This window comes from Neolamprologus multifasciatus, chromosome 11 (assembly GCF_963576455.1).
Source record: "Neolamprologus multifasciatus chromosome 11, fNeoMul1.2, whole genome shotgun sequence".
Lineage (NCBI taxonomy): Eukaryota > Metazoa > Chordata > Actinopteri > Cichliformes > Cichlidae > Neolamprologus > Neolamprologus multifasciatus.
Window position 1 is genome coordinate 8,084,829 of NC_140449.1, and position 25,598 is coordinate 8,110,426.

Sequence of the window (25,598 nt, forward strand, 5' to 3'; positions counted from 1 at the left end):
CGTGACAGATGGCAACCTTTGGCAGAAGAACCCCTTGTTTTTTTTCTTCTTCCTCCTGACAGTTGTAAACTAAAAAAGCATATAAATACATTTCATTAGAGCAACTCTGGCAGCGTTCACAACTTAAAGAGCGAGTTAATTCTAGCCTTCCAGTGGCCAAAACTCCAACGGAAAATAGGATTGAGGCTAACTTAAATAACTTGGGTGTGCAGCCTTTCCGAGATGAGTGGGTACTGTGACGCTTTGCTCTTGTACTTGTAACAAATACACTGTTTTCGGGTCAGAGATCTTATTCTGACCGCGCGGCCACACGCCGACCTGAAAATAGGTCACCAGATACGCGCCTCTCCAACATAAACCTGAGGAGCGATACGTGCTGAACTCCTCCTTCTTTGTGAGAAAGTGGGGGAGTGAAGTTTGAAGGTGCTCTCCTCAAAGTCATCCCACTGCCACCGCAGGGTGGAGGGAGGGACGGGCTGAGGTGTTGTGGGTGCTTCGAAGGGGTGGAAGGGTGCTGTCGCAACCCTCCATGAATTCCTCTCCCCCAAAAGTGGTCTCCACCAGTCCTCTCACAGGACAGGGGAGGGTGATGCATAGTGCAGAGATGTGACACGACATTCACTCAATGTTCTGTCAGACGGGGCTGGGGAGGAGGGCGAGGGGATTTCAGATTCAAACAGGAGCTAGTAGAGTGCTTTGCTTCCTAAAATCCATTCTGCAGAATGGATGACTATTTGCTTAGCTGGGCCTGCACTGTACTTGTCCCTCTGAGCTGTCTTCATCGTCTGAACCATCTGGACCGACACCGCGCAGGCCTGTGATGCGATAGCCCATGTTAAGCAGCATGACCTCCAGTGGATCCGCGTTCATGCGCCGCTGATTAGCCTGAGCAGCTCCCTCCATGTCTTCCACCACACGCCCGTTTTCGCTGTCTGTCTGCAGTATTTAAAAAGAAAAAAAACAAAAGAAGTGATCAAATATAATTCCAACAGCATGACACATCTTTTAAATGAATGCCATCTCCTTAACACACTCCCAAAGCATGTCAAGACCAAGTCTGCCAAGTCTGCGCATAGAGGAGTTTCCTCTGTTTACCTCTGGCCTGGGGTTCCACAACCGAACGACAGGGTCGATACCGCTAGTAGCCAGGAAGCAGTAGCTGGGGTGCGGCTGTAGGCAGTTGACTATGGACTCATCCCCCTGCAGGATCCTCACAAGATTGGTTGTTTCTTTTTCCCAGATAAAGAAAGAGCCATCATCTGAGCCGCTTACGATATACTGGCCTTTGCTGCGGAGAAAAAGAATCCATTCAGACCTGCCTGATGAGCCATGTTCCTGGGACACAAACCTTTTACGGGGAATTTAAATATTTACTCGGAAAATTGTGCAATCGTTTTACATTGAACTTCTTTCATAGAATGTCGACTTCACTGCGCAGATGTGTACAGTACTGAGAACAGCTGAGGTGAAGGTTAAGCAACAGCAGCGTGCCATTTTCTACCGTCACTCAGCATACAGTACCTCCTTTGGCCCGTGGTATCAAAAACCAGTCTCGTTAGGCTGTTGGAACTGCACTCACTAATCAAACACATCATAAAGATTTGTGTTTATTTAAAGTTAAACTAAATGAGCCACAGCGTGAGTTGGTGTTATTAGAATATATTCTGACTGTTACAACGTCATGGGAAGTAGACGATTTAATCACACTTTTAAACAGCAAAAACAAACAACTGCTTCATAGGCCAACATCTAAAAGTACGAACGACTCTAAAGAAACTAAACAACTTGTTTAGATTGAGGTACTGTTGATTGTGTAAAACTAATAGAACAAAATTATGTTAAAATAAAAAAGGCCAAATAGTAATCAAACAAAGAAGCTGTTAATCAGCCCCCAAAAGCTGCTCACACATGCTAAAACTATGGCTGAGATTCCACAGCTTTGTAATAAAGAACACTTTTCTCCTATGCAGCTACTTTCAAAGCTGTTTGAGCATTTTGCTGCAAAAGAGGTTTGACTAGTTACTGAGTGCAAGGGTGTTAATGTGTTATTGAAGGCTCGGCTTTATTTATAATCGCTTGAGCACAGTGTGTCATTTAGATAAAGATCACGTTACATTTCAGAGCTCACGACTGCCCCCTAGTGATGACACAGGAGCCTGGCAACGAGATTAACCCACCTTCCAAAAAAGTTGGCTTCTTTGATGTCAGTGGTGGTGTTACAGTGACCGCAGTATCTGTGTTTGTAGTCAAAGCTGCGCTCTCTCAGCTCCAGCTCATCTTCAGGAATGGACTCTTTCCGACTGAACGAGTGGAATCGGATGGAGCTGTTGGCCTTTTTGTCTTCTGCAGTTAAAGAAAAAACTTTATTTTTTTTACTGTAATTCACACAGATTTTAAAAGTAAAATATACACAAAGAAACGACACGTGTACTGCAAAGCAGGTTTTTTAGTGAGCATACAATCATTGTAAATAATGGCAATTATCCAATGAAGTGTGATATAAATGTTTTTTTCAAGATTTGTGTAAATTCTCTGAGAGTTACTGAAAATTAGCCAAGAGCTATTTCTTTCTTTCCCACCTGATTCTGACTTGGAGTAAAGAGCAGCCTTGATGTCTTTATCTAAGGCATCACAGGCACTGCTGTGTGCCTGCTCTGGAAACTTCCCTTTGAAATCGTCCAGACACTCCAGAGCCTCAGCCACATATTTTAGCTCAAACAGACACCGTGCCAGCCTAAAATGTGCTTTCAGATGACCGGGGTTTAGACTCAGAGCCTTCAGACAGTCCCTGAGGGCATCATAATGGTCTCCATCCCTAAGAATCACATAGAAAAACATAAAGACTCAGGGTTTCCAAAGGTTTTAGAATAAAAAAAAAACATAATTCCTCTGCACTAAAACAACGCTGCGTACCACTTGCGTTTCATATAGGCCGCAGCTCTGTTCCCGTACAACATGGCGTTGCTGCTCGCCTGATGAATGCCTAAACTGTACAGCTGGATGGCCTGTGTCCACTGCTGCCGTGCAAAAGCATCATTAGCTTGTTGTTTTATCTTCTCCAGGTGAGGAGGGAGGTCATTAGAACTGAAAGACAAAAGGGAAAAGCAGATATTTTGACATAAATTCAAATGTATAACCTCAGTCAATAATAATAATAATGGATTGGATTTATATTCCCAAAGCGCTTTACAATGCCATTATTCATTCACTATTCACACACTGGTGGAGGCAGTAGCCACAGCTGCCCTGGGGCAGACTGACAGAAGTGAGGCTGCCATATTGCGCCATCGGCCCCTGTGGCCAACACCAGTAGGCAGCAGGGTAAAGTGTCTTGCCCAAGGACACAACGACCAGGACAGAGAGCCTGGGGATCAAACCGGTGACCATCCGGTTACAGATGTGCTTCCCAACCCCCTGAGCCACGGTCACCCCGATAAACATGTAGTGGAAAGAGCCGATGTTTACCAAGACTGCATTTTACTCCCAGTAAAGCGAATGTGGCCAGCTGGCAGGTGAATTCCATTGGAGACGCCGTTTGTCGTCTTTCCATTCTGCACATCTCCTGGAAAGCGAGAGATTCAATAATCGGCATTCTTCACGTACTTTGGAGTTAGTGTGAAACTCAGTGTTTATTACCTACCTGTTGACGATTGGCATTTCTTCGGAAGCAAGAATGTATATGGCCTCTGTTTGAATGTCAAGTCAAACAGATACACCTGTAAGAACCATAAAGAGATAGTAAAAGGATCCCATAAGAATGCCACTGTGATTCTCACATGGTTCCCTCTCTGTTTGGTGATGCATTACCTGTTCCCCGCCCATGTTAACAAGCAGCTCGGTGCCATCAGGACTGAAAGTAACATAGGTGGCAACCAGGACCCTCAGGCGGTTATTGTAGTCAGGGAGTTTCACCGGCAGGTGACCTGAAACATTCAGTCAGATGGTAATGGTATTAAACCACAGTCCAGAATATAAATGCACCCATTAAAAGAATTTGATTCCAGACAATTTATCTGTATACACACCTGCAACATAATACTGCCCAGCTCCATCTGGGATGGGCTTCTGCCTTTCACAGAATGTGTGCACAGCTGCCGATGTGCTTTGACTCAAAGATTTCCTGTGTGAGGAACAAAAAAAAAAGTTCGGAACTTCCTTGTCAAAACTTGGAACGCACAACAGAGTAACTACAAAGCGCTTTATTTGACAGTTTGCCGAGTACTCACTACCACAGAATAGCATGAAAAAGCCAAACTCACCTGTAGTTGTGTATCATCCTGATGTCGTACAGACGTACAAAAGGCCCATTGGCTCCCACAGCCAGGTAGTTGTTGTCCCGTGGGTTAACAGCTAAACATTTGGCCTCGACGAGCTGACCACAGAACTCTGTGAGATCAATCAGCACCTCCGAGTGTTTACTGTTCTCCCTCAGGTCGTATTGTCTGCAGTGAACAAGGACAACATGCAGATATTACCTTGGCAAAACCACCCACTACCAAGTGTAAGGAGCTTGGAAAGAAAAGCGTCTGGACTTCTTTAAGTTGCTTGAAGACGTTTCACCTCTCATCCGAGAAGTTTTTAAAAAGTGTTTTTTACACCATTACAAAGATTTTTTTTTTCTTCACAGCAGGTACTAAGCTAAAAAAGAAAAGCAGAAACAAACAAGATTGATCCACACAACACACTCATTGTCCCACATATTTCTAACACTGACCCCAAGTGACAGTAAACAGCTACAACATGTAGATGTGGGTCTACAAACCTGCAGGCTACGAATGCACCAACATGCTGTGAGCTTTGATCACACTGCAGATTAAGGCTGAACAATATGGCCAAAAATATTTATCACGATATATATTTGAAAATTTGCGATAACGATATAACTGAAGATATAATTGACGCGAGACAAAATACTTTACAACTCCATAACTTTATTAGTGGAAAAAGAACCCCCATCAATGCATTTTCACTTAAACAAGCAGCGGTTTTTATGTGCATTAAATCTATATAAAAAAATAACAGTGTAAATGCAAATTCCTTGCTGCTTACTGACAGTTTGGCCCCACAATGAGCTCATCCGAAACCCTGGCTGATTGTGACCCACACCTGTTTTCACACCTTGGCTCATGTGATTAGGTAGAGGATCATCAGGGGGTCCTTTGTCCCTCTTTGGGTGGGGATACTCCCACTGGGTTTAAATCTGGGACTCTCCACCTTTTGACTCTTAGAACTGAAGAAGCTTCTCGGATGAGAGGTGAAACGTCTTCAAGCAACTTAAAGAAGTCCAGACGCTTTTCTTTGCAATCTCCTTAGACTACGATGACCTGGATGACTGAGAACCTTCACAGACACCCACTACCAATATAACATTTGACTTTAATACATTATTGATCTCTTTGGTCTAACCTGATGATGCCGTCCTCCGCAGCACTCCAGAAGGTGTTGGGCCACATGGGTGCTGTGGCTATGCGTTTAACTCTGTTTGTATGATCAGAAAACATATGGATGGTTTCCTTCACTGTCAGGTCATGCACGTGGACTTTTGTGTCGGCTGCACCCGTTACCAAAATTCTGTCCCCGGAGTGAGGCAAGAACTGCATGGACAAATAAAAATACCAAAGTGAACTGATAAGAACTGAGATGCAACACTTTATTGGCTCATATTGGCACTGTGGACATCAGGCGACCAGCTGATTAGTAAATAAGCTGACAGAGTCCAACGATCATCTGTAGGGCATGTTCGGTTTAATAGTCCTCACATCTGAGACAGATATGAGGACTGTGTTTGATTCTGTACTCACTTAAAAGTACCAAATAAAGGTCAACATACTTTAAAATAGGATGTATTTAATAATAATGAAGAGCAATTTGTTACACTGCCGTTTGAAAACCTGAGCTGTAAACACTGGCACTGACCCAAAATCTTACAAACAGCGCATCCCCACTAAGTATACACACACAATGTTTGAGAAAGGCTTATCTTTGAAATAAATGGTGATATAAATGTCAATAGTCACACACAGGACATTGTTATGACATTTACAAAGACTTCTTAAGTTGAATTCATAGTCCAATGTTTGTATCCATTTACATAGCTGTATGGCTACACAGAGAAGAGGATTATGGGAATTCAACCAACACTGAGGGTGCAGAGGCACACTTGCTGCAGTTCTCCACAAAAGCCAACAGCATGTCAGCTGATGGAGACACAGTGTGCAAAATGAACAGGAAAGAGAACCCCAGTGGAGTTCATCACGAGTAGGAAGAAAAGGAAATAAGACATCAAAAAATATATATTATATATATGTAGGGGTGGGCGATATAAACAATATACGATATAAATGATATACGATAGAAACTATATAAATTTGGCCAACATTAGAGATTTTGGCTATACCGCGATAGCGCATGTTGATGATGTCATCAAGCTGCACCTGTTTTGGCCGAAAGCGTCGTAGCGGCTGCAACCATTATCTACTGCAAATTATGGCGGGCGACGGTCATAGCAAAGAGATGAATCACTTTTGAAATATGGGGAAAGCCAAAAACTGCGCTTCCTGCACTTCCTCCACTTCCGCAACATTGATTCATTAATGCTGAATTCTCTCGCAGCTGCAAATTCCTTGCTGACAGTTTAACCAAAAGGCATTTCCAGTGAAAATTGGCCGACAGATCCTGAGTATAACATGTATAATATCCACAAAACTTAAAAAGAGGGTATACACACACACAATACAGTAATATTATGTTGAAGCACAGTACGTATTACTCTGCGAGGTTTTTTTTACAAACCAATTCTGGTTCATCTGTTTCATTCAACAATTCTTCTCATTTTCCATCACCGCCATGCTTTTTCCACCATGTGCGTATGAAAACAAAGGCACTGCGTATGCACATTTTACCCATATTCTATCGCGGTACTTCATTTTCGTATCATTGCCTAACATTGTACCGGTATTACCGTGAACAGTATGATAAGGCCCAGCCCTACTGCAGATCACAGCAAAAATTATTCTCTGCCATATTTTAGTAATTAACCTTGAGGAAGAGCAACAAGGCAGCCTCAATTGTGCAATGACTGCAGTATTAATATGTTTCTAAGTTCAGGCACCATCCAGTACACTGTAGAATGTGTTCTCCTTACCTTTACAGAGAATATGTTAGCTGCATGACCTGTGTGCATAGTTGTTAGCTTCTTGTGCCTGAATGGATCCCAGATGATGGCATGTTGATCATCCGAGCCTGAAGCCAGCAGACTGAGTACGAGGAAAAAATAATAACAATTCAAAGAAGCCAAGCAGCATTTCTTTAAGGTATGCACCTTTTTTTGTTGATTTATTACATTTACACGTTATATTACAGGTATTAGAACTAACTAATAAGCAGCTGGATCCGTGTTGCTGGATGGATGCAATATTTTTATGTTAAACTGATCCCTCCTGGTGTGCTGAAGGTGTCAGATTACGAAAGAAGCAGACTCACACCACTGATAAACATGGCGAGTGAGACTACTTTTACTAACTAGTAGACAATGTTGGGGTTGTTACTAGGAAAAAAGTTTATGTAGTACATAAAATTACTGAAACACACTGTCACATAATTAATTACCAGGTAACTAATATAAAACTGAGGTTACAGTTCCACACACCAACACAAAACCCCATCCTAATGAGGACACAAATACAATCTTTCTTTTAGTTTTTACATATGAAAACAAAGTCAACAAGACAAAACAAAGTTGAAAGGGTCTTCAAAGCTATTGCCACAGTGATTCTACTGCAAAAATATGTACAGGTAGAAATGGAGTCTGCAAGCCTGACTACACATCACTGCCTTTTAAAGTTCAGGCTGGGATTGCCATACAATAAACTTTGACATTATTCTGGGTTTCTTGTCTAGCTTTGTGTATAATGCAGATGTTTCTGTCATACACACAGTTTGCATTTCATCACGGCACTCTTGTCCTTTGGTGCAATAAAAATAAAAGTAATAACCATATTTCTGCTCTTTAAAAGCATTAAAAAAAATTCTTCTTTCTAGCAGCCAGTTGCTCAGATAACTGAAGAGCCTTTGTAATTCAAGTAACAACATAACTGTAACTGTATTGTAATTAGTGAGTAACGCATTAAATTACTAAAATAAAATATAATGTGATTATATTATTACTTTGGAACACGTTAGAGCCAACACTGATAGTAAAACTGCGACATTTAAAATCCAAGCAGGAAGTGAACAGGATGCAAACCTTATCTGGACAGATACAACAGATTCACTGTACATACAGGGTTCAATCACTTACTCTCCACGTTCGTTCCACTCCAAACAGTTCACACAGCCTGTGTGGCCCTGTTGAAATAAATGACATTGAAGGTCAGACGAAGATAAAAGAAAAAAAAAGTGTCCCAATGTGTTTACAGAAAAATATGTCATGTTATCAGTGACCTGAAGCTCAGCCTCCAGTCCAAGTCTCTTGATGAAGGGGTCAGTCACATGGTAGAACCTTTGGAAGCTTGCAGCTCTCTTGTCCTAAAGACAAAAGAGCACATCTCCATCAGACTCTCCCTCAGACGGGGATGATCACACTGGCTCTGGACTGTTCTTACATACCCTGATCTGCCTGTGCAGGATATCTCTGGAGATGTTGGCAGTAGTCATGGCCTCACCGCAAAACATAAATTAGGTTTCGAGGCTGGAGGTTTCCAAGGGTCAGAGATCAGGTGTCATTTACTCTTTTTTTCCTTGTGACCAAGCTGTAAAAACGCAGAATGGATTAAGGCAGAGCAGAGACTTGTTAGAAGACAGAGACCTTACACAGGTATAGCGTCAATGTCAGCTTTAAAAAGAAAAAGGAAAAAGTCGACATTAAACTCAGGCATGTGATTTATTCACCGATTTTTTGTTGCTCATCTGACCAAGGCACAAAACATACCGCTAGCTGGTCTACAGATAGTATTTGCTCCCGTTACCTACAAAGCGACTTCATTAGCTAACCAGGCTAATGTTAGCAACGTAGCTCTGGGAATACAACAACTGACAGTTTTGCAAAAAACTAACAATTATTTAAAATCTAAAGCCCCATTAGCCTACGAGAATGGTTAACGATCCGTGCACAGGGCCTTTGAGAGACCTGTCGTTCACCAAGAAGCTGGCGTTAGCGTACTGGCGTTACCTTGCTAGCTAAACAAAACATCCACTTCATATAACGTTAACATTTGCAGCGCTTTGGTGATAATTTACAACTGTTAAACAAAACTCACCGTTTCCCTCGAGCTAAGGAAGCCTCTGTCAAGAAATGTCCATTTAGTAAAAGTCACAAATTGCACTCCGTGTGACTTTGTTGACAGGATACTCGCTAATACCTTCGCAGACCTGAACACAACCCTCCTCCCACTGCACATAAGCACGCAACTTTGTTCCGCCAGCTGAAAACACACCAAACTCTTCCGGTCTGTTTGGCCGTCACAATAAAAGCATTCCAGAATAAAAGCATTTTCAAGTAACGTTTAATAAAGGAGCACTACAACAAAGAATGTAACATATATTTGCCAAATGTTTAAGCAATACATGGTATTATTTTGTAATTTGATGGTAATCTTGAAGGAAGAATTTGTGAATAGTGTTGTGCAGGAGAATCAAGTGTAAGTAAGGATCGTGACTTTGAAAATAGGGATGGTTTACACGAGGTAGTGAGACCTGCTATGATGCTGTGATGTGTGGTTTGGAGATGGTGACACTAACAAAAAGACAGAAGGTGGCGCTGGAGGTGGCAGAGTTAAGGATGTTAACGTTTTCATTGGGAGAGACCAGGATGGGCAGGATTAAAAAACACGTATATCAGTGGAATAGCTCGGGGTGAGCAATTTGGAGACAAAGTTAGAGAGGCAAGGCTCAGATGGTTAGCAGAAGAGGGATAGTGGGATGTTGAATATAAATCTGCCAGGAAGGAGGAAAATAGAAAATCCCCAGAGGAGGTTAGAGATGTAGTGAAAGAGGTCACGCAGAAGGTCAGGCTAACAGAGGAGGATGCTGGGGGTAGGGTGAGATGGAGCCAGATGGTCTGCTGTGATGACCCTTAAAGGCATCATCAAAAAAGAAGAAGATTTGTAAATGAATGAGTGAAAACAATAAGAGTAATTTTATGTACTTCACACAGTGAATGAGGAAGGAGAGTTTCCTTATGCAAAAAAGCAGTCAAATTAAGAGGGTGGGCAGAGTTTGTAAGTGACCAAGCAGACCTATGTGTTTATGAGTGGAACAGTCTGAGTTCAATTAAAACAACCTGGGATATTTACAACCCACTGAGTGATAAAGTATCTGACTTTGTGAATTATGAACTCTCTCATATATATATATATATATATATATATATATATATATATATATATATATATATATATATATATATATATATATATATATATATATATATATAATTATTATTATTATTATTATTATTTGGCTTTATTTTGTTTTTAGGTCTGTCTTTTCTGAACTACTTTTAAAAGAAGATAATAGTTTCAACTTTTAGTTTTTCTTTAACAGTGAGATTGTTAAACCTGAATCTCATTGCATGTGTTTTTACAACCCTTAAATAAAGATGCAGCAAAGTAGTAAGTTTAATATTCAGATATTAGAGTTCTTCAGAAACTTTCGAAACTCTGAAAGAACATAAAAGTCATCCGCTGTAATAATAGTGTCTTTAAAGTTTGTAATGATTACTTGTGCTTTTTCAGGGGTCAGTAATACTCGATTCTGCTCTACTCTACAACACTATGGTTCTTTTTTCAGTTCTTACCAAACTTGGCTCAAAAAATGGAAGTGAAAGTGTGACATATGCTGAGTTTGTTTGTTGCTTTGTTGCAGGAAGTTGAGAAACTGACATTTGTAATACTCAACATCTGCCATCATAGGGTAACGTGTGCTGCAAACCAGGATTTTCTTTTTGAAATTTGACTCTTGAGAAATCAGAGTTTTGGCACAATTGTCAGCTGATAATTTCATGCTAGCAGTATGTGGTATAGTATATTATTCTTACTTTTGTATCTATAGTACTGTGCAATTGTTTTAGGCAGGTGAGGAAAAAGTGCTGGAAACAAAGAATGCTTTCAAAAATGGAAGTGTTAATCATTTATTTTCCTTCTGTCTCTTAATGTAATCCCAGACACACTTGATGATGTTGAGATCAGGGCTCTGTTGGGGCTACACCATCACTTCCAGTACTTCTTGTTCTTCTTCACGCTGAAGATAGTTCTTAATGACTTTGGTTGTATGTTTGGGGTCATTGTCTTGCTGCAGAATACATTTGGGGCCAATAAACAATCATTTATATTTGTGAAAGCATTCTTTGTTTACAGCAATTTTCACATCTGCCTAAAACTTTTGCATAGTAGTGTATATAAATAATAATAATAATAATAATAATAATAATAATAATAATAATAATAATAAGGCCACCAGAACTGCTTTCAACTACTGAAAAATTAAATAAATAAATAAAATAAAACATAAGAACATTTTATATCAAACTGACTCTGACAGATTGCTCTATGCATTCATGTCAAGCAGGTTAATCATTAACACTCTGTAACCAGATTATCCAAAGGATCATTGGATTGAGCCACTACCAGAGTCCTTAACCACACATGGAAGCTTGAACATCTATTGAAATAACTTAATTGGCTCTCAGTTCCACGCTGAATTACCTTTAACTTCCTTCTGTTTAACCCAGTGAGACCTCTCATGTCATCAGGCGCAGATCTTTTAACTACTCCCTGTATTACAGCAAAGTGTGCTTTTAGAAACTGTGGTCCTGTTCTTTGGAACGATTTGCCCGCTGACCTGAGGTCAATTATAAGTGTGTTTACATTCAAAAGCAGACTCAAAACCCTTTTTACTTTCATAGACTTACACTGTATGTGTTTGTGTGTGCGTGTTCGCTTGAATTTAATGTTTTTGTAACGTTTTCTTTTGTTGTTTTTATTGGCCTACGTACAGATCCGTGTAATTTTGATGTCTATCTTTTATAGGAAGCACATTGAGTTTACGTGTACTAAAATGTGCTCTATAAATAAAATTCCTTGACAATTCATTGACATTGGCCTCTTGTGTTTAAGTTTACAGTGTTCACATGAGTGCCAATCAACATTTTGTAGTCCAATTTAAGGTATTTTAAAAATGGCTTCAACGCATTTTAACCCTTGCGAAAGTCTTCTAGGTTATTCTTGCCTTCTCTGTGCAACTTGGTTGGATGCGTTCGTTGTGTGTTGCTGTAGTGGTTTTTGGTCACATGACAGATAAAAATTCTGTGAATTAATCTGGCCGTCAGGGTAATATTTCACGATATTACACCAGCACCCATAGTTTTGAAGTCGGTGTGTACCATCAGTGGAGGTGTAACAAGGTGTATGCAGAAAACTCCGCAGCGGTTTGTGAAGCAGCACCCACTCCCCGAATTTAGCGGGCGGCGCTGTAATATTAAACAAGCTTCCACTGTGTCTTTGCGGGGTTGTCTGCCATCAGAGGAGATCAGTTGGCTAGCGGAACAACAGCAGCAGCAGCAGCGGCGGCGAAGGGTTCAGATTCAGAGCCCGAGACCGAGATTTATCACTGTATTCAGTCCTTATCTGAAACCGAAGGTAAAGTAGCCGTTCTTTCAGCGTGGAGAACCGGCTTATCTACGATAGTGTGCACGGCAGGCTGAAGTCAGATATGTATCGTGGATGTGAACTCAGGAGTCTAAGCAAACCGTAGCGGTGTTAGCTGTTAGCTAGCTTGTTCGGCGGAAACGGATTTGTCGTGGATTAGCTAAAATGCTTAACGGTGTAGGGCATCGCTGCTCAAATCTTAAACGAGTTGTTTGTGTGTGTGTGTTTTTCTTTTTAACAAAATAGGTAGATTGGGATAGCAGTGATTGGCTCATTCGGCCGACTAACAAAAATACTTTTAGTACATTCAGTTAAGCTTGTACTCGTGTTTAGCTTAAAGCGTTCCCTGGCATCAGTAGTTTCCTTTAAGAATTAGCTACAGAAAAGGATTAGTTTGAACAACAGTGGGGGGTGTCTTAGCCTTTTGGTGCCCACCATCATTACATTCTTTTGTCACCATCGATTTGGAAGTTCCTATAGGGTTCCCGTAGGGATAGAGATGTTTGTGTAAGACATTATGTAACGAGAAGACATGTGCTCGTGTTGTTATTTTTGTTGCTACCCAGAAAAGTGTGTGTGGTGGTTGTTGATGGGCAGATGAATTTGATAGACGAGCAGATCAGTCAGTAGCTAACAGCTGCTGTGTCCTAGCCCGTGACCGTCCAGTTCATAATTACTATGTGCAGACAGGCTTTCTACGGTGGGCACAAAAGTCTGCCAGCTTCTGTCAAATTATTGTTTAAAATAGATCATTAGTTGTTCAGCTGTTTGTTTAAGTGAGGCAGAGTTTTACACATATTCCAATTTAAAGCTATTCCATGAGTTTGATCACCTGTTCAGTGTCCCGTACCATACAATAATGCTAATTCCTTGTCTCCACAGGTAACTGGTCTTTTATGGAATGACCACCTCGCAGAGATATATTGAATCCAAACCAGCGGGTAAGTTGACACGCTGCTGTCACCATGCATAAGCCCTGCATCATTTCCACATGTGTTGATGTTCTGCTCTGCTGTCGTTGTCCCTTTTCACAAATGTGCATTAGCCCGGTTTGCTGACATGGAGTGGCAGACGCCAGCTGTGTCAGAGAAGTTCCAAAGCCGTTTTGGCCGCCGGCCCGGAACATCGGACAGCGGGGACACTGGTCTTGGCACATCAGCATCTGACAGTGCAGAAGGTGATGACTTTTGCTTGTTCTTCCTCTGCCTGTAGTGCCTGTTGTGTAACATTGTTTTGAAGACTGTCTCACTGCAGTGACCTGAACACATCCATTAAACAGTGCTGCGTTTGTTTTTCTAATGGTTGTGCACCCTTAAACCTCTGTTCTTTAAAATTGCTCACTAGAAAGTTGAGCGCAGTCATGAAATATTTAAATTAGGTAATGCTTGGCACTCAACAATTTTGGGGAGATGAAGCTGGAACACACTGTGTTGTCCATGGTGTTGTTTCTAGGTCTATTTATAGGGTGATAAAATGTTCATGATTCACCGCTAATGCCTGGGACATTTACAGAGATACTCCCCAGCCAAAACTGACCCAAGGTGCAGCTTGTACTGCTCCAGAGTTGAGGTTAAGTGAGAGGAGATGTTTGAATGCCATGGCTGTACCTTGCCTGTGGCAGGAATATCACTGCTTTCACATTGTTATGTTTAAAATAGGAATCTCCCAATGGTTTGATAGCTTGTGTGTGCATGCACTAGTGGAAAAAATAATGGACTGAAAGGCTGTGTTTAATGGATGGCCAGCTGGGATGGGTGGTCCCTGTTTCCAAAGGAAACATTACGAAATAATAGGCTGCAGAGTAGCAGCACTGTAGGCTTTGGGCTGGTATTTATGGGTGGATTGCCAGGCAATTGTCAAGGACAAGGAAAAATATTAGTGAGGTGATGGTGTCCCAGCACACTGAGTAAACTGATGGTTATTTTGGTGCTCTCCCTGTCACTATGGTGAATTAAACAATCTCTGCTCCTGGCTTTTTATCAGTTAGCTTTGAGAGAACCTGTGGAGAACTTTTTTTTTTTTTAAATTTATTTAACCAGGAAAAAATGTCTTCAGAGTGTCCTGGCCAAGAAAGACAGCAGTACAGTCAGTGGAGCATAAACAAATAACACACAAGCAAAGATACAATAAGAAACAACCAAAACGTTCAAACTTCCAGTAAATACCAGTTATTAGTGCTAGTAGATGCATGCGTTCTGTCTTTGAAATAAATGAAAGCAGATGCCATCGAGGTGGCCAGGGTTATCTTACACCTCCTGAACATGTTAATCGCTGAGCTCGGCGCTTGTAAGACAATATTCCTATAACGGTCAGAGCTGTATTCAAGCGAATGGTTGGCAGGCTTGTTATTAGATACACTTATTGCTAGTTTTGCATTATTTTGTCCAACCCTCCACATGTTCATATATTGAGTTGTGTTCCCTGAACAAATTTTGTTTATAGCAATAGTTGTAAGCTATTACAGAGCTAAACTAGCAGCACTGACCCACTGTACAATCCTGAGTAGTTTGAGTGCTTTTCTGGATTTTTCTCTGGAAGTTTTGGTTTCCTGCGTTGGCTCATATCATATTCTCAAGATGTCAGTTTGTTACGTTGAATAAAGGTTAAATTAAAATACAAAAGAGAAGTCTCCAGACATTGTTGGGAGAAGCTGGTTAAACATTGTCTACAGTTTTGTGCTCTCCTTCAACAGACAGTTGTCCACTCTGTTCTCACATAGGCAAACTTGGAGCTGAGAGACTTTTCATTGGATAATATCTAGAAACGTTCCAGGCTATAGTGCATGTGGGAAACCGGCTTTAATATAGTAATGCAGCTATTAGGCTTTTTTCCAACCACCTAGACTGATGGCAGTGCCTATAAATATAGCAGTTAATTAGGGTTTGGAATTAAACTGCTTCCAGTTTAGCACCAGTATCAAATTGTCCAGTCCATTGCATTCTTGTGGCTCCAAGCTGATCAGTTCCTTTTAATCTGGGCCTTCATGATTTCCTGACTTTTGCATATTTTATAGAGGGACATCAAACTCATGGAAAAAGGTTTTTGCACATCATAGTCACACACAGGCCTTCTTAAAAAAACAAAACTCTGTTTCTAAACTGTGCTCAGATTCAGGCATAGTAAAACCTCTGTGTCTAAGCTGAAAAACTATGTACTTGGATGATTGATCATGAATCAATGAGGGAATTGATAAAGAGTCAGACCAGCAGGCAGAAGAGATAATGACATTGTTAACAATGATTTCTTATCAGTGTCTTTCACTAAAAGCTACGATAATGAGTTTTTAGAGTCACCGTGAAGTGGGAAATACACTAGATTTGGTATACAAATGAACAAGTTTTGGGTTTTTATGTCTTTGGGTAGGAATGTGTGTTGAGCAAACATCTAACAAAGGTTGTTCTTGCTGAGGAGTTCAGACATGTTCTAGCCAGTCGTGATTCAGTGGAGCCTTGAGGCTTCTTTTATATCAGATGTGTTGTTAAAAAAAAAAAGTTTGTTCTTTTTTTCCCCCCACCCTATTTTGGCATGTTTGCTGTTTGTTTTTGTGTGCAGTGATTATTCAGGGTGTCTTAATTTAAATCAGTTCTGGTTTAAACTGGTAAGAGGTAGAAGTATCCCATTCAGTATTTGACTTTGGAGGTACACGTGTGATGTGTGGTTCAGTGGGAGGAGGCAAGGTGCTTAAATAAGCGGCACCCACAGATTGCTCTGTAACTTGAGAGGTGGGCTATAAATACCCCCTAACCTTTCCTGCGTGTGCCTGTTTGTATGCGTTCGTTCAGGGCTCGGTAAAGGCGAGGTCTTCTGTTGGAGGACAATACGGCTTTGGGCTTGCTCATCGGGCGGCTGTCAGTCTTGGCTTCACAGGTTGTTCTGTTGCTCTCAGGAAATGCAGACGACTGTTCTGTGTTTTGATTTAAAGCGTTCTGCCGCTCTGCTCACTTCCGCTCGTTGTTAGAAAACATGCCACAGCCTCTAACACGTTTGCTGTGTTCGAGTGACTGCCCGATTTTCAGACTTCAACACTTCTCTGAGGTTCGTAGTGCTGGTAAAACAGTTGTGTAACGTGTGTTGAGGATTGTGGAGATGGCTGGTGTTGGGTTTTCCTGTGTTCCTAAAGTCATTTATCATCTCTGAAGCTTCCAGATTAACATTGCTGTATGTGCTTGCTTAGTAAAGTGGACTCTTGTGTTTACTGAAGCTGTAGTACGCCATGTGTGTTGTCAAAATTTTGCTAATTATAGGGGCTGAACTGCAGTAACATATTTTTATAGTGGGTTATAATTGTACATGTTTCAGGCAGGTATCAGCAGGTTTATTAACACAGTGAACACAGGAAATGTTTGTCATGTAACACGGAGCTCTAATTCTGTGCAGTGCTTTAAGTCTATTATAAGCCTATTCCCTGAGTTGAGTCAGTCAAAGCCATTTAATTCTTTCAGCGGTGACACCTCATCATCAAAGTAGGCCATCAGTAAACCCTGCTGCATCTACTTTACACTGCTGACTGAAAATAGAGAAAATGGCCTGCGGTAGTGCTCCAGATATTCTGCACTGATTTAACAGGGAACATTTGTAGAGTGAGAGAAATCCTCTTAATGTTGTTTCTAATGTTTGTCTTGTTTTATTTTTTTAAAGATTTTTGCAGTTCCAGCAGCAGCCCCTCTTTCCAGCCCATCCGCAGTCAGATCCCCATACCCACTGCACATGTCATGCCATCCACGGCCGGAGCCCCGGCCTCAAAGCCCCAGTCATGTGTCCAGGAGGACTGCCTGTCCTCAGCTGCAGGTCACAGATCTTCCTCTGGCTCCAGAACCCCAAGCGGCACCACGTCAAAGTCCTCCTCTCTCTCCAAATCAGCATCTTCGCCCAACTTGGATGCTGAAGTCGGCATGGGAGGAGATCCCGTCGGGGTAAAGCCCGACTGCCTGAGTCGATACCGTAGTCTGGTGAATGGGCTGGACCACTCGCTTTTCCCAACAGACCATACGCGATTGGACGAGGGCCACAGGTTTGATACTCCTACTGTGGAACCTACACTGAATCAGTCAGCCCTCCTGGGTGGGTTATGCCCTGACATGAGACTCCGGTTACAGACTGGGATTAGAGACAGTCCTGACTACGTGTCTGAGGCCTACAGAGGAAGTTTGGAGCACAGCTATAAAGTTCTGCCTGAAGCTAGGCCTGGCGTTCCCGGTACTGCAGAAGCCTCTAATCAAAGGGGCGGACAGCCTGGTGTGGCCGGATCTGCTGGAGTTTATACGAGTCCTCTTAGCCTTCAGACGCAGGCTCTGCTGAGAGAGCACGCAGGCTCCAAAGGTTATGAACCGCTGCGGCAGGACAGATGCAGTGAACTCCCAAGCTGGCAGCAGCAACAGCAGCATAAACAACTGGAAAGCTTACGCTTGCAAATGGAACAAATGCAGGTATGTATCTCAATATAAAACATCTACTGCTGCAAGATTGTTGGTAAAGAAAGTGAGACCAAAGCAAAAAAGGCAGCTTTAAATGGGTTCAGCTGTATCTGGGAAAATGTAAAAAAAACCTGAAGATTTGTGGAGTAGCTGTTTGTTTGTAAAAATTAAAACTTGGCAAAAGAATAGCTTCTATACACAATGTATAGATTTTCCCATTTCTTTATTAATTACATATAAAATGTGGTCTAATACACATTTAAGTTTATTTTAAAGCAGGATTTTAAACAGATCAATAACCAAAATTTAAATTTCAATACTTCAACCAATTATATGCTGTCTGTATTCGATCTTTTGTTAACACTGACTTTTGTTATGTTTGGGAGCAGATGCTGACCGAGCGCCACTTTGAAGTGTGACTTTTAGCAGTTTATCAAATCTTTGCTTACAAATGAACACTTAAGTACACTAATGCAGTTTTTTCTGGAACTAACACTGAACAAAAACAAGCTAAACCTGATCGTATTAAGAGGTAATTATACTATATGTACAGGCTGTACAACCTCTTGCTGATTCAAAGCTGAGATCGATGAGCTGCATTCACTCATTTCTAATACGTAACGTTATTTATTGTATTTTAAATGCTTAGATATAATTTTTTGTGTCTTTTCCCAATAAGCACTTTTGTCCTCAACATACATAGCCTATTTGAAGTAGTAGACAAAAGAAGTAGATGACAGGCTCGTTTTCATGTTTCTTGGGAATATATTTGTTATGCCAGTTTATTTGTTCTGTCACTGTCAGGTGGCTAGCTGTGTGCAGTTTTAAACCTGTTATGTTGTCAGCATAAACATGGCATGTGTTATAAGTATTTCATGTAAAGATGTTGGCACTAAAGCAGAAATCAAACAGGTACCAGAGCTTATTTATTGATGACATAAGAATACTGATCAGCTCCAATGTTACCAGTTGTACTATTGGCAGTGAACAAATAAAGAAACTTGGTGTCATTTACTATTGTTTTATTAATAATATATTGTCCAGTTTGCATTTCAAACTTTATAATTTTGGGTTTAGAATCAGAAGTTCATCTTCCCTGTTTCTATATGTGCGTGAAGGCCATTGGCAGCTGCAGCACAGTGTAGCACGTACAAAGCTAAACAATGAATTATGGTTCCTAAAGTCATAAGTACAAGTCTTTTGCATATAAAGGCAGAAACTCCAGCAGTCTGACAGTAGCTTGAAGGGTTTTAATGATTAAAAGTAACCGTTTTGTCCTGAGTGCACACATGCATGAAGAGCATCACTATCGTTGTCTTTGTCCTGAATCCTGTTCATTTGTTTCTTATACAACATCAACAGTTAAAGCACAAATCACCAAGTAGTGTTGATAAGACTAGTAGTACCATTACAACCTTAACATTAGTCATCTAAAGTTTTACTGGAAAACAAACACTGCTGGCACTGCTAATTATTTCATAGCACAGTGACCCATGACCATGTGATTTGACAAAAAAGTAGTTGTTACTTTTGTGTTGCATATGAATAATTGGATGTGTCTAGAGGTTATTCATGAGGTGTTTGCAGTACCTGGTACTTTAAAGCACTAGATCTGTTGTTGCTAACTCCTGAATTGTGTGAAAAAGTGGAAAGTATGCAGGTGTGTCTCATCACTTGTCCGCCACTGTCAGTTAACACTGACACTTAATACATTTCTCCCTCTCTTGTTACAGCTAATGGGTGGAGGAATGGGTCAGTACCCACCTCTATACTCAACACCGGTTCACTCTGAGTCGGGCAAGTGGGACGCGCTGGTCAAAGCCAGCGAGAGCCTGCTAAAAGAGAAGGAGCTTATCATTGAGAGGTAAGTGTTTGTAATGGGTTCACTGCTTTTATTAAATTACCAAAACAAAGCTTTGTGAATGTTTGTGTTGTTGTTGACGGTTGGACTTGGTTGTGATCGCAGACAAAAGCAGCACATGGCCCAGCTGGAGCAGCGTCTGAGGGAAAGCGAGCTGCAGGTTCACGGAGCCCTCCTGGGCAGAGGAGCTTCTTATGGAGATATGTATATGCTGCGTCTACAGGTTAGTAAAAACATGCTCTGCCTCCAGAAAGCAACGCTTAGGACTACTATACTGCTGTCATGTTGATTAACTGCACCCATATCTTACTCAGCTGAGTCTTTGATGTTGACTTGCAGGAGGCTCAGAGGGAGAACGCGTTCTTGAGGACGCAGTTTGCAGAGCGCACAGACTCTGTTGTTCTGGAGAAAGCAGAGGCAGAGCGCAGACTCGCGGCAGTTGAGGCTGAGATGCGGCGACTGACCGAGAATCTGAAGGAAGCCTGCGAGAGGCACACAGAGGAGATGAAGAAACAGGAAGAAAGGGTTTGTGCTTACCCAACACGTCCTTATAAGAGTCATGCACACGAGAACCACAATATCGAGACTGAAAACTTTTAAACCCTAATGATGGCCAATGCAATGGTTGTTTTTTTGTTTGTTGTTGTTGTTGTTTTGTAATATAAATAAAAACCCTGCCAAATACTTTGCTCTAGCATGTCCCAGTATTTGATATTAGCTAACAGCAGAGCAAAACACTTGACGTCCTTGAGCCCAAGGACATCACGTGGGAAGTTGTTGTCTCCCACACAAGAAACAATATGGTGTAGATAAAAATTGTACGCTTCCTCTTTTCATTAAACAAACTTCTTTGAAACTAAAAAGTAACGATGGGTTTGTCATTTTCCTTTATTCATCATCAGATGATTGAGAAGGGCTGTAATCAGTATTGAGCGGCACATTTGGAGAATGTTATCAGATTAACGTGTGTTTATGTTTGCAGATCCGCAGTCGAGACAAGCACATCAGCAACTTGAAGAAAAAGTGTCAGAAGGAGTCGGAACTGAAGAGGGAGAACCAGCAGCGTATTGAGACTCTTGAGCGCTACCTCGCTGACCTGCCCACCTTGGAGGACTACCAGAACCAGAACAAACAGGTTAGGACACTAAACCTTAACTCCTTTTCGTTTGCTCAGGTGCACATGTGTTAATCATTAAACCTGCTCATGTTTGTTTGCTTTTTTAAAATAAGCTGTTGGAAGCTGAACATCAGGTAGCAGAGCTAGAAGGGAAAGTAAAAGAACTGGACGACTGTCTGGCAACGACAAACTCGCAGCTGAAGGAGAAAGACGCATACCTGGAGGAGCAGAAACGCAGGGAGAGGGACCTGCTGACCACCATTACTGAGTATGTGTACTCCTCTCTGTAGGCATGTTATTTCTCCTCGCTCTCAGTGTAAAAAGAAAACATAACTGTGCATAATGAGTGCTCTGCGTTTTTATTTTTGTCTTCATTAGTATGCAGCAGCGGGTACAGCAGGGCCTGGAGGATGGAGCCAGACTCCCTTCTCTGGATTTTGAGAAGCTTAGAGGAGAGAACAACAGTTTGAAAGAGGAGCAGCAGAGACTCAAAAAGGTCTGCTTGGTGTGGTCTTACATGTGCAAAGAAGGTTCACCTTTTCAGATCAGGGCAGAACACAAAGACAGGATTCGAAGTGTAAATATCACTGGATAAACTAGAATAACTAAGGACTATTTGTATGTAGGTTTATTAAAAAGTAATTTCTATCCCAAAGTAAAGATGCAGAAAGAACCCACTTTGTGCATTGACCTCAGATGACTCCTGAGCTTAGAGGAAGTTCATGTTCAGATGAGTTAGATTTACAGAGAAGTGTGTATCTCTCTGGGAAATGACTGTATTATGTGGTTTGCAGCATGTTCTCTGCAGTGTGTACCGAATTTGCTGTGCTCATGTGTGCAAGTTAGATCAATAACATGGAAAATATCCAGCACACGCTGGTCGGTAACGCCTCATTGGTGTTGTTTTAATGCTAATTTCTTCTCTTTGCAGGTTATTGAGAAGCAACACAGGATGATGGAACAGCTTGGATCACAGATCCAGGTGTTTATCTCTTCACAGGGAATCTTAATGAGTGCGTGTTTGCTGTTTCTGTAGCGTGCAACATTTTTAAATCTTTTTTTTTTCTTTTGCAGGCTTTGGAGGAGCAGATATCTCAGGAAGAAAGTAGCTCTCAGGCTCTCAGAGAGGAGGTGCTGGCCAAAGAGCAGAACGTGTTAGAGCTCCACACAGCCATGAAGGAGGTGAGTTATATTAACCACCATCTCCAAAAAAAGCACCAACTTTCTCAGTTTCTGTTTAATTTAGAAATCAGACCTCTGAGTCCTCAATAAAGCTCGACAGCTCCTAACACCGATGCCGATCATTGTGTTGTAGCTGTCGACCCAGAACCAGGAACTAATGGAGCAGAATTTGACGCTGCAGGAGCAGATGAGCGATCCAGAGCAAAAGTGCACTAACCAGGCTTCCTCTGTCCTGCAGCCAGCTGGGGCTAATCTCACAAAGAGACTGCATGCTGAGATTGCTTCCTGCCTCAGTGACCTGCGCTCACTGTGCAGCATCCTAACCCAGCGAGCCCAGGGACAAGACCCCAACCTGTCCCTGCTCCTTGGCCTCACTTGTAAGCACTACTCGAGTTTTTATTTCTGACCTTCATCTTTTTCATTGTAGTGTTGAATTTGATGTTTAAATTAAATGTAATGGAATGAGATGAACCAATTATGCATTGTTTTTCCAGCACCCCCATCCGTGGCGGAGCACGGCGAGGACTGGATGAATCCTGAGGTGCTGCAGAAGAAGCTGGTCGAAGTCCAGCAGCTCCGGCGCGATGTCGAGGAGCTGCGTAACGTAATACTGGACCGTTACGCTCAGGACATGGGAGAAAACTGCATAACTCAGTAACCTCGACAACCAGCCACGATGGAGGAAACTTGCAGGAACCTCTTCATCTCGGAGGACTCTTAACAGGCTTTTCTTCCACGCTTTGTTCCTGAATGTCAGAGGACTGGACTATAATTTCCTTGAAACGAGGACAAAGGAAAGCCCATATGGTTTAGCTTCTACTTCTCGACTGAGTGCATGTCGAGTCTCAAGCCTGCCTGTAGCTCAGAGCCCCCACCTCCCCGCCCCCATCCCAGTGAGTTCATCTATTTCAGTCCAAGGGCTAACAGAAAATAACTTACCTCTAATACTTGATCCTTAAGCATTGTGTGTCTGTGTGTTTGCGTGCGCACGTGTGGGTTTTTTTTTTTGTTTTTATAATAATGACGACATGATGCTGTCAGTTACCAAAACAGTCTTATACTTTTTATTCCACTTTGGTGGAAAACTCTTTGTGTAGAGGTCCTGCAAATATTAACTTATTTAAAATTGAATTTCCCTCCAAAGGGGAATTATCTGAGAAGTAGTTGACAATCAACTGAAAATATTTAACCTTTGCTTTTTTATTTTTGCTTTTTTTTCTTTTCTTCCTTTTTTTAATGACTTTGCAAGGAAATGTTACTAATGCGCCATTTGAAATGGTGAACACTGTAATACTGGACTCTGCTGTGAGGTATGAGGCATAATAACTAAAAGAGGTTTAATACCAAATCAGCTTCTCACACCAACAGGCCTACCGTATACCAAAGAAACACCGGTCGAAGCAGTCGTGCACGTGTGCGAGCACTCCTCGCTGCTGCAGGCTTCCTCCTGAATGAATTACCAACATGTGCCTTTCTGTCGCGTTTGCAACTGCAATGCTAATTTCATCCCAGACCAACCACAAAGGGCTGATTGCAGATGACTCTTCCAGTATAACCGTTCACTCAGTGTGTCAACCAGTAGGACAGTCAATACATTCCCTCTGACACTGAATGTAGTAGGAAAAAAAAAACGTGTTGCAAAGCTCGAGTTGGCCCTGGTAGATGATTAAAACATGGTGAAAGTCTGAGTAGGATTTAGCGTAGATTTCATGTCGATGACAGCAGACTCGCATTCAAGCAGAGCGGTGAACTGTTTGAGTAAATGTATGAATGAGAAACAGTATTAATCTTCAGTATTATTTATTGTTATTTTAGGGTTTTTTTGTTTGCATTGAAAACTCAGTGTGAAAGTTTTCTGGGTCTTCCTAACGTGTTGTTGCTATAATAATGTGCTAACGTGTCTCAGCAAGCATCCACAGCGTGCAAAGGTCCCATGAAGTGTCTGTTCGATTGTATTATTTCTTTGTGGTTTGAGGTGTGATGAGATGGGATGTTCCTTCAGGCGTTTTGACTGTGGAGGTGACTGTGGAGGGGTTGGCTGGATCACCCCATAATCACGGGTCACATCGAAGTGAATGGAGTTTTTGTATTTGTCCTGATGGTGAGATAAGCCATTTGAAAGGGGAAAACAAAACAAAAAAACATGACACTTTATGGGAAGAGAAAGGGATTTTAACATAAAAATATGCAACAATGACTTTTATTATTCTGAACACCACCCAGGGACACACAAGCCATTTTTCATTTCATGGGACCTTTAAACTTGAGTAGCACAAGATTTCTCTTTGAAAAGTCGGGCTCCGCATGCCTTAACATCTCAAATGTTTTGCAAAAGGGAAAAAATATGTTTATATTTTCATACTTTTGTCCTTGTTTGTATTTGCATATTTTAGAAATAAAGATTTTCGACACTTGGTTTTGTTTTAATTGGTCTCAGATTGCTTTTATTTGTTTAACGTTGCAGAGAAAGAATGAAAAGACCAGACTGTTCCTGCAGATGTGTCAGCTGCACATTCATAATGAGTCCAGTGAAGCCATTGTCATTTAAAAGACACAAATTAGGAGATTATGTCCTACCGCCAGCAGCCTGAACCTTACTTTTATGTTTACTCAGAATTCTGACCGTATCATCGAAGTATTGCAGCAGAAACTGAGACTCATCAGACCATGCAACATTTTTCCAGTCTTGATAAATGGTAAATGGCCTGTACTTGTATAGCGCTTTTACTAATCCCCTCTAGGGACCCCAAAGCGCTTTACATACCCAGTCATCCATCCATTCACTCTCACATTCACACACTGGTGGAGGCAAGCTACAGTTGTAGCCACAGCTGCCCTGGGGCCGACTGACAGAAGCGAGGCTGCCATATCGCGCCATCGGCCCTTCTGGCCAACACCAGTAGGCGGTAGGTGAAGTGTCTTGCCCAAGGACACAACGACCGAGACTGTCCGAGCCGGGGCTCAAACCGGCAACCTTCCGATTACAAGGCAAACTCCCAACTCTTGAGCCAAGATCGCCCCGACGTCTTAATCGTAACTTCAGCGTCCTGGTCTCAGCTGACAGCAGCCGGTGTGGTCCTCACCTGCTGTAGCCCACCTGCTTAAAGGTTCTGTGTGTTGTGTGTTAAGAGATGCTCTTCTGCATATTTTGGTTGTAACAAGTTACTGCTCCATTCCCATAAGCTCTAAGCAGTCATTCTGTTTCTCCTATTTCACCCAGAGAACTGCTGCTCACTGAACGTTGTCTCTGAACTTTAGAGATGGTTGTGTGCAAAATCCCAGCAGACCAGCCCATCTGGCACTAACCGTTCTGATGATCTGTTTGAACTTTAGCAGGTCAGCTTGACCTGAATTGCTGCCATGTAATTATCTGATTAGAT

General features: G+C 41.7%; 2 protein-coding genes across 5 annotated transcripts; one reads left to right on the forward strand and one right to left on the reverse strand.

Moving 5' to 3' along the window:
- Positions 1-223: 223 nt before the first annotated feature.
- On the reverse strand, positions 224-9,437 carry wdtc1 (WD and tetratricopeptide repeats 1). Its single transcript, XM_085176940.1, has 16 exons — positions 9,258-9,437; positions 8,608-8,750; positions 8,443-8,526; positions 8,300-8,346; positions 7,145-7,256; positions 5,407-5,594; positions 4,260-4,442; positions 4,026-4,120; positions 3,808-3,923; positions 3,641-3,716; positions 3,466-3,562; positions 2,914-3,084; positions 2,580-2,815; positions 2,178-2,343; positions 1,096-1,288; positions 224-936 (listed from the first exon to the last, which is right to left on the reverse strand). Exons 2-16 carry the CDS (start codon positions 8,671-8,673, stop codon positions 739-741), a joined length of 2,028 nt encoding a protein of 675 aa, XP_085033066.1. The 5' UTR covers positions 8,674-8,750; positions 9,258-9,437; the 3' UTR covers positions 224-738.
- A 3,064-nt stretch (positions 9,438-12,501) lies between these two features.
- cep85 (centrosomal protein 85) lies at positions 12,502-23,118 on the forward strand. 4 transcript variants are annotated; one of them, XM_085177427.1, is made up of 14 exons: positions 12,502-12,635; positions 13,527-13,585; positions 13,690-13,821; positions 17,283-18,070; positions 19,792-19,922; positions 20,025-20,142; positions 20,259-20,444; positions 20,902-21,054; positions 21,150-21,304; positions 21,415-21,532; positions 21,968-22,018; positions 22,111-22,218; positions 22,352-22,595; positions 22,713-23,118. In XM_085177427.1, the coding sequence occupies exons 2-14, from the start codon at positions 13,546-13,548 to the stop codon at positions 22,874-22,876; spliced, it is 2,388 nt and encodes a 795-aa protein (XP_085033553.1). In that variant the 5' UTR covers positions 12,502-12,635; positions 13,527-13,545; the 3' UTR covers positions 22,877-23,118. The 4 variants fall into 4 exon arrangements, with proteins under 4 accessions (XP_085033553.1, XP_085033552.1, XP_085033554.1 ...); XM_085177426.1 differs by lacking the exons at positions 12,502-12,635; positions 13,527-13,585 and having other exon boundaries at positions 13,592-13,821; XM_085177428.1 differs by lacking the exons at positions 12,502-12,635; positions 13,527-13,585 and having other exon boundaries at positions 13,592-13,821; positions 22,457-22,595.
- Positions 23,119-25,598: the final 2,480 nt, after the last annotated feature.